The sequence below is a fragment of the Solanum verrucosum genome, unplaced genomic scaffold (genome assembly GCF_900185275.1).
Source record: "Solanum verrucosum unplaced genomic scaffold, falcon-dt-bn FXZP01000279.1, whole genome shotgun sequence".
NCBI lineage: Eukaryota > Viridiplantae > Streptophyta > Magnoliopsida > Solanales > Solanaceae > Solanum > Solanum verrucosum.
Window position 1 is genome coordinate 995,782 of NW_026020289.1, and position 9,855 is coordinate 1,005,636.

The 9,855-nt window shown below is 31.5% G+C and overlaps 1 protein-coding gene across 1 annotated transcript; it reads right to left on the minus strand.

Moving 5' to 3' along the window:
• Positions 1-1,015: 1,015 nt before the first annotated feature.
• On the minus strand, positions 1,016-3,409 carry LOC125834339 (silicon efflux transporter LSI2-like). The gene is made up of 3 exons (XM_049513494.1): positions 2,234-3,409; positions 1,970-2,159; positions 1,016-1,617 (listed from the first exon to the last, which is right to left on the minus strand). The coding sequence occupies exons 1-3, from the start codon at positions 3,407-3,409 to the stop codon at positions 1,352-1,354; spliced, it is 1,632 nt and encodes a 543-aa protein (XP_049369451.1). The 3' UTR covers positions 1,016-1,351.
• Positions 3,410-9,855: the final 6,446 nt, after the last annotated feature.

The window sequence follows — 9,855 nt, forward strand, 5'->3', positions numbered from 1 at the left end:
TATCAACTTATTACTTATAGAAATATGTTCATAATTCATATAATAATTGTCTTAATAAAAGGATGTTTTTCAATGTTGAATTGATATAATCTTACCTAAAATAATAATTGAAAAAAGTATTTGAAAAAATTATTTATATAAAAGATATTTAGTAGTAATTTACATCTAAAAATTTAGAAAAATAAATAAATACAAAGAAAGTTTATTTAGATTTTAGGCTTCTAATTAAAATTTTGTTTTACGCCTCGAATTATGTTGAGCCACCCCTGCATCCTGCTCACACTCAAAAGAAAAGAATTGTAAAAGAGGCAACAAAGAGTCAAAGATTTATGTTTTTTCTTCTTTGCTTCTTTATATTTAGTTATGGCTGAATTTTGATTTGGGGCGAAACCAAGTGAATGGAAAAGGATTGTAAATCTCCTCGACAAAAAAATATTTATATTAAGTCTTCGTAGAAAAATAAATGAATTTTCTAATTATTTTCTATTGTTAGGTAAGTAAGAAAAAAAAAATTAAAAATATATCAACCCAAAAAATATTTACATATGTAATGTAACAAAACAATATATGAAGGCGATAAAATAGGGAGTGGTGATTCAAGAGTGGTGGGGGTGGGACGATCAAGGGGTAAGAATTTGGGGATGTTAGGTGGATGAAAAAATTGTCACTTATTAAACTTATTTTTCCTACTTTCATTATTTTCATCATTTTTAAAGAGCTTGTTTTCTTGAAGAGAACGTTTTCCAAAATATTTTGACCAATCTAACATAAAATATTTAAAAACATTTTTCGAAAAATATTTCATACTAAACACACTCGAATTGAATGGCGTTTGTGAGTCTATAGCAAATACATGCAATGAGATTCCTTAAATAATCTCACTGCCACATTTTGGTTGGAACTAATGTTTGTTTGGAAATTGAGATCTATTCTTTTGGTAACAAATAAAAGATTATTAGTTTCTTATTATATCATATATATATATATAAACAAATAAAGGAAGTAATCTGACATTAAGAATAACCTGTCAGCTTTAATATTATGAACCCTTAACATGTTGGATTACAGTAAAATAATACATATATAGAGAGAGATGTTGGATTTATGAGATCTGCATGATTGAAGAGAATTGGTAAAGTTGTTGTCATGTGACCAAGAGATCAAAAATTCAACCTGTGGAAACAACAAATGCATGATAAGACTACGTACAAAAGACCCTTGTGGTCTAGCCCTTCTCCAGACCCCATACATAGCGGGAACTTAATGTACCAGACTGTCCCTAACACTTGCACAAGAATGATAGTTGTCTATTTGAAGCTTCAAAAACACAGTAACGCGACTGAAAAATGTGTCATCCTCGAATGAGCATCAAACCAATGGCTGTAACAATAAGCGTAGACGGAACTCCAAATTTGAGATGACTCCAGAAGGAGAGATTGTAGCCAAAGTGTTGAGCCCGACGAGCCTGTTCACACACTATTAAGTTTGCTGCTGAGCCTAAGAGTGAAAGGTTCCCTGCCACGGTGCTGACCCATGCTAAGATGAGCCATGCTTTCTGCTCACTCTCAGGAGATATTGCAGCTGCTGATGCAGCAACTCGTCCTCCGAGCAGCAATACTAAGGCCAAATAAACGTTTTAACTATAATTAAGATTTAACGTATATAAGACATGATTGCACGATTATCGTGTTTGGAACTAAGATGCAGTTTTCTCTGTTTCTTCATCTCCTTACACTTCTCTTAGTCTTGGTAGTTTTTAATTCCAATAGAACCTTTTTCACAATTAAATGTCATTCTCCCTAACCCCTTTAGCTACTTGTTTTATATTTTATTTGTACACATACATTAGCCAACAATTGTATCTCGTAAAACATATAATGAGCGAAGAAATGAAATCCAAGCATATGAAGTAAAAATAAACAGAGTTGATTTAGGTTCAAGGGGCTCAAAAAGTGCAGGAGACACATACCAGTAGGCACATTTGAAGCCACATTTGACAGGACCAGTATGACCAGTGCAAGAACTGCTAAGCCTGCAGCATGATCTATCTTGGAATATGGCTCCATAAAATCCCAAAGAGCACTTGGAATCCCAGTTTTGTTAAAGCCGTCAACCGTGATAAACATACCACAGAAGAATATCAAAAGTGAATACGAAACCTGTACAATCGAAAGAACAGAATGAATAAGATACATCAAATGGTAACAGATTACTGTTAAAACAATTCTGCTACCTTTTCTAAGCTAGGCCTGGCATCTTTGAAATCAAGAACCACGAGCGCAAGTGCTGCAGTTATAGCAGTCCAAGACATGTTCAGACCCATTAGCAAAGCTATTAGCATACCAATGGTAACAAGATAAACACATATTTTCCACAACTTATTTTTCCATACTTTTGGAAAGTACCACATTTCGTCATAAGCTGTGAAGTTTTCATCTTCATATTCATCAACAGATGAAACTCTTTTTGAAGACACATTCTCCTCTCTTTTCAGTAGTGATCCATCATTTGTTCCTTCTTTTGAGGCATTTGAATTCCTAGACGAATCAAATGCCTTTTGTATTTCACTTTCTCCAACAATGACACGATTTCTAAGCGTCTCAGCATGATTTGTGTGACCATTAACTCTAGGAGAAGTGCCAATAGCTATTGAATCTAAGGTATGATTTAATTCTTGAGAATTCAAGGAACTAAGATGTGACAATGTGGCTGGAGAAAACCGATGAGAAACTACTTCCTCTTCAGGAACTAGTTCCGCAGCAGCATCCTCTACATCCTTCTGTACAGACAACAACTTCCAATACATACAAAGCAGAAGCAGAGCATTAACAACTACGCCAACAAGCATTGCAGGAAAAATACCAAATAAAAACTTCCCAAAAGATATCTTGCTTTGTACTGCTATAACTAAGTTCTGTGGATTCCCAATCGGAGTTACTGAAGATCCAATATTCGCACTCGAAGCAAGAGCTAACAGGAAAGGATGTGGTGGTAGATTCTGTTGCCTAGCTATTTTCAATACAAACTCAGTTAATACAACGCAAGACGTATCATTGGTAAAAAAGGCACTCGAAACAGCTGAGATCAAGCAGATTCGACAGAGCAAATCCTTAGCTCCCTGACTCTTCCATGCCAGCAATTTACCTAAGTATTTAAACATATCTGCTCTTTCTAGATAAACACTAACAACCATAGTTCCAAAGAGAAGACCTAAGATTGGAAGATCAATAGCAGCATATGCTTGATCCGGAGTTATGACTCGAAAAATGACCATAAGCATAGCTCCAAGGAGAGAACCTGCAGTTCTTCCAATAGGCATGAAAGGTACAGCAGGGAAAACAGCCAATACCCAAAATACAGCAAAGGCAATTGAACCAAGAACTACTTTAACAGTTGCTGCCATAGCCATTTTTTATTTTTTTTGTCTTTTTTATGTTTCAAAGTATTCTGATTATCAGACCCTTGATAGTCAAGATGAATTTTGTAAAAATTGAAAAACAACAATTAAGCATATTCCATTAACCATCAGCAGAAAGCAACAAGAATTTTCACAAGATCAACAATTCTTTGAAATGCAAAATTTTGAGTTGGATATCTGAAAAGGGTCAGTTGAGTTTGTTTCAGAGATCAATAGATAGAATAAGAGAAATAAGAAGCAGAGTAAAAGCAATTGTACTTTACACTGAAATCAGTCAAAAAAAGATTGTCTACTTTGGGCTTTTTGGCATTACTCGTTGGATGTGAATAAAATTTTATCGGGAAACACTTGTTGATTTAAAGAAAACTGCATTGGATCACTCCTCCCCACCGCTAACTTGTCAGAAAGACCCCACCTCATCCTTACTCCTCATACTTATTCTATCTGTATGTGATAATTAAATTTCAATATAGTCATGTAACATAATAAGTGGTCTTAAATTCTTATAAAAATATGATAATCTTAATTAAAAAATGAAAAAAGTGTTGAGAATATCCCTAAACATAACGAGAATTTAAGAGGGTATATTATTGATTTGAAAGATCAAATATGTATATAAGTTTAATTAATCAAGTAATTTTTTTTAAAAAAACTATCAAAAATTTCATGATGAAACCAATAATATTTTCGATACTTCATAAACTTGCCGATAACTTCGTTCCCATTTGTTTGTCCATGATAATTCAAACACAAGTTTTTTAAAAAAAAGTAAAAAACAAACAAACATATATAACGTCATTTCAATAAATGGCGAGAAACACCTTAATACACTATCGTAATAGGATATATTTTACTACATAATAGAAAAGAACATTAAGAACAGTTTTAAATCAGACAAAATATTTTTTAATCTTATAAATTTTAAATATCTCAAATTAAAGAATATATTTTTTTACACAAAATAAATAATAAATAATTTTCCTATTTTTCTGCTTAGGCAGTTGATACTAAAGTTGCATCTCCAAGGTAGTGGAGGTGCCAACCGGCAATTATTTTTTTATGTTTTTTATTTTTTTATAACCATTTGACTTTCATCAAACTAAGTTGTACCGCTACACTATGGTGAACGAATTATTGTAATCCAAAGGTCTACAGATTTCATCTGAATTTCTTTGATATTAAATTTTATTATTTAATTATGATTAAATTAAAATTATTATCTTTTATTAAATTTCTTTAGTTTTTCATATATTTATTCTTCATATTTTAAGCGGAAAAGATTCAAATATGTCTATAAATTTTGAGAAAAACTCATTTATGTCATTCGTTAAAAATTTGGCTCATATATATGTCATTTTTATTTGAGAAAAAGCCTATTCATGTCATTATTTGTTGACTTAAATAACATAGATAGATGAATCAATTTTTTAACGGATGACATATATGAGCATTTTCGCAAAGTTTAATATGATAACATATTTGAGCATTTTTTTAAAAATAATTAAATTAATGATGTGGACAAATCATAATTGATTACGTGTAAAAAATAATTTTGTAAATTTAAAACTTTTTTCCGTTAACAATTAAATAAGCATGTATGAACCTTTTTTCAAACGAAAAATAATATAAATGAACTAAACTTTTAACGAATATTGACCCAAATAAGTCTTTTATCAAAATTCGATAACATATTATAATTTTCCCCCAAATTTAAATTTTTTAATAAAAATGCTGACTGCACCTCTTATTATATAAATTTGAGAAGTTAGAAGAATGTAATTACAAAATGGCCTAGGATTAATTAAACAATAAATCAAATAGTGATCTGGTGACGTAATTATAACCATGCTAGCTTTCTGAAAAATATTAAGATAATGAATTATTGAGAACTGAAAAAAAAAAATCATTAATTAGTATATTCTTACCTATAATAAATACTATATACCTATTGTCAGTTGAGACTTGATTGTCAAGTCAGATGTATGTGGACCTTAAATTAGAGTAGATGAACACTATGACCTGGATAATTGTCCACCTCCCAGTTTATGCAACAATTTGGATATGCGATTTGTGATTATAATTTTAAATTCTTAAAAAAAACAGAATTATCATTTGATTTATGATTTTATTTCTTTTTTAAGTATAAAATTTTGATTAGTAAGTATTCGAGAGCATTTGATATAAAATATAATAATTTCACTGATAAGATGTAGGATTCTTTTGTCCTACTTTTGAATTGAGTATTAGGCAGTTCTGAAATTATTTATTCGACTATTTATATTCTAGTAATGAGATAAGTTATCTCAAATACATGATGAAGTAACTTATCTAGGAATTAATAATTTCGAGATAATTTGTTTCTAACCAAACGACCCCTAGGCGTATAGCTACACTAATAATACTTTTATTTTTTTATTTTTTTAAAAAAAGACTCATCATTTTTAAATTTTAAAAATAAATACTTATGTTCAACGTAAAGAAATTAATTTATGTGAGGAATTATATTAAAGAGTAGGTCATTACTATTATTGTTGATTAGTGAATCTTTAAAAATAACTGTGTATTTGAAAGTTTTATAATAGCAAATACTTATTTATAAAAGTAACATCAAAATCTGTAATTTATCAATGTGACGTCTTAGGATATTTTAATTTTTTTTTGAACTATAATTTGCTCATTTGATAGATGTATAAGAATTGAAGAAATTTAGGGTGTGTTTGGTATGAAGGAAAATGTTTTCCTAGAAAATGTTTTCCTGGAAAACAAGTTGATTTTTGACTTATTTTCTCATGTTTGGTTGGTGAGTAGAAAATATTTTCCGGAAATTTTTTTTAGTGTTTGACTTATGAATGAAAAATATTTTTGAGAAATATCTTTTATTTTAACTAGAGTAGAAAATATTTTTTGAAATTGAAAATATTTTTTTAAAATAAACTTAAATTTTTTTTGGGGGTAGGGGCTGGTAGGGGGTGGGGTCGAGGGTTGGGGTGAAAAAATAAAATTTTGAAGTTGAAAGTATTTTTTAAAAACGAACTTAAATTTATTTATTTTGGGGGTGGGGGGGGTGCTGGTAGGGGGTGGGTGGGGTGCCGGGGGGGTGGGTAGGGGTGAAAAAAATTAAATTGTGAAATTGAAAATATTTTTGAAAAACAAACTTAAAAATTATTTTTTGGGGGTGGGGGCTGGTAGGGGGTGGGTGGGTGGGGGGTCGAGGATAGGGGTAAAAAAATGAAATTTTGAAATTGAAAATATTTTTTAAAAACAAACTTAAAATTATTTTTTTGGGTTGGGGGGTGGGGGGCTGGTAGGGGGTGGGTGCGTGGGGGGTCGAGGGTAGGGGTGAAAAAAATGAAATTTTGAAATTGAAAATATTTTTTAAAAACAAACTTAAAATTATTTTTTTGGGTTGGGGGTGGGGGGCTGGTAGGGGGTGGGTGCGTGGGGGTCGAGGGTAGGGGTGAAAAAAATGAAATTTTGAAATTGAAAATATTTTTTAAAAACAAATTTAAATTATTTTTTTTTGGGAAGGGGGGGGGGGGCTGGTAGGAGTGGGCAGGTGGGGGTGTCAAGGGTATGGTGAAAAAATGAAATTTTGAAGTTGAAAATATTTCTTAAAAACAAACTCAATTTTTTTTTGGGGGGGGGGGGGGGGGGTGGGGTGGGGGGAGCAGGGGGGCTGGCCGGGGAGGGGAGTGGGTGATCTATGATCGGGATTTTACTTATTAAAAATAAGCTTTAAAATTATTATTTTTTGGGGAGTGGTTGGGGGGCTGTTTTGAGAGTAGGGACAAAATAAATTGATTTTTTCAACAAAAAAGTAATTGTAATTTGAAGTTGGAAGAGAGGTTTGGAAAATGTTTTCCTTTAGTTTTGAAGGGAAGTCATTTTCCTTGAATTTGAGGAAAATGAGTTGATTTGGAAAACATTTTCCAAAACATTTAACCCAACCAAACATGAGAAAATTGGAAAACATTTTCTGGAAAATGTTTTCCTTCATACCAAACACACCCTTAATAGTTCTTATGACTTGTGGAATTTTTATGTTATACGAAAAATGTACAATTTAAGAAATTCAAATTACACGTCTAAACAAATTAACTTGTTACTTCTATTTCAAAAAAAAAAAAAACAAATTAACTTGTTACTTTAAATCATTCTAATTTCAAATCATATCTAAACGCAACCTTTAGTGTTCGCCAAAAGAATTGTGTGGGTACAAACGAAGTTGAATTTGTAAAATCAAAATCAAACACAAATAAATTAGGTCAAATCAACCCCCTCTTTTTTCGACCAAGCCAAAGAAATACAAATAAATGAACTAGATATTAAATTAGACAAAAGTAAGAAATTTGAATGTTAAAATGCAAGAATCTATATATATTATATTATTTTACCAATATTTAGAAATGAGAGTTAGAGAGGACGAACACTGCAATATGTGTTTGTACGGAAAGCAACTTAAATTGTACTTAAAGTTGTCTAGCATTTGTGAATTGATTTAGGGGTAAATTGGTACTTGCTCCTCTACATTAGAGAGACATGTACAGTAGGTTGATAAACATGTGTACTCCTTTCTTTCTCTATGAACCACGTGTACCGTGGTCAGATGGCCATACATTATTACTTTGTTTGTGTCCTCCTATAGTTCTCTTTGCCTCTCTTTGATTATCCCACATTCAAGTTGGAATTTTGAAGTTCTTGCTTAGTTTAAATCAGTAAATCTCTTATTCTCTATTAGTATACCTATAAATATCTATTGTTTTATTGGTTGATTGGAAACTTTTTGGGTGTATTTCACTGAGAGGAGGAAAATGTTAACAAACATGTCAGAGGTTTCCAGCGAGGAAGTGTAACAGGGATACCAATTTTGTTTCCAATGAAAACGACGGAATGTGTATGTATCGTCGCTATTAACAGTGTCAGAGTCTTTGAAGGAAGGAAAAAGAACTCATAGCGAGATGACACTAATGAGTTCTTTAACCTTCTTCATGGGTGCTCTCTTCTTAGCAACGAAATTATTTTTGATGCTTCATAATATGCCCAACTTAATTGAACACTTCTTTTTATCTTTTGACAAATGCTCTACAAGTTTAAGTTGATTATTTCACACTTATTTTATTTTTTGTTCCTCAAATTATTTCTATTTCCTTGGTTCAAAATTAGGGTTCAGAAGAAAAGGCTGTTGATTTGAATAGATCTAGATGATAGTAATGAGTTGTTTGTGATTTCTTTTGTGTACACTTATTTTTATTTCTTTTGTGTGCTACTAATTGATCAACTCTGTTAATTTTTGATCAGTTGTGAGATGAGCTCAATTTGGTAAAATGATTTAGATTTGTGAATTGGTAATCTTTCAAATATGACTTGGTTCAAATATGACTTATACAGTAAAAATTATGTTAAAGAAGAATTCAAGAATGGTTAAGATAGTCATGTTTGAGGCACTATTGACTATTTAATTTGACATGCACCTTTAGTTGAGAAACAAATCAAATAGTATGAAACCCTCTTTCATGAACATAGACTCCTGTTTATAGTGCATCTTTCTTCATGCTTATCTAATTGTACATTAGTTGATTTTGAGGGGTAATTAATGGATTCACGCACTCTTCTCCTTTTTTGATTGATTTGGTTGATCGACGTTTGTAGATTAGGTGAAGACGTCTGTTTTAAATGTGATATTACATCGAGTGGTGCTAGCTGAGGAACTCAAAAGAATGTGAAAGTTACATTTATGCTTATGCAAGGTAATCCTTCTTCATGTTTACTGTGCGTCTCTTAGTTCATTTCAATTTAAAACAATTTTGGTCATTGATAGGGCTCATCATAATTTTCTATGAAGATTGAAGCTTAAAGGACAATCAATTTCTTTTCCAATGAATTCCAGTCAACTCCCTCGAGGAGCTCAACTAGAATTATGCTATTGTTATTGAGAACTCCTGAAGAAAGTTCAGAGACTAACTAAAATAGTGAGATAAAGCTGAAAGGAGTGAAGAAGAAGGAGAAAATCGAGTAAGTAATATACTTTCCTTACAATTATTCAAAACAATCTAGCCATTTGACTCAATCTCATAATGAGTGTCTTAAGATTTCAATTAAGATCAACAATCTTCACACCCTGCACCCATTGAGAAGAGCATCCAAAATCAATAACAATAATTCTCAGAAAAGATAAAAAGTTTGACACTGATAGATTCATTTAAATAAAAAACAATTGCAGGGAGAAGATATTGATAACCAAAAAATCTTCAGGAAAAAAGATACAGGACCATAGCTAGATCACATGGTTAATATTTTGACTTGTAACAAGCTGAGCATTATTTCCACCGAATGAGCAGATTCATCATATCATCAATCAACCGATGACTATAGTAAGCATGCATCTATTCTTGAAAGATAAAAACATTGTAATTTAGTTAAGTTTGGTTGGAACAAGT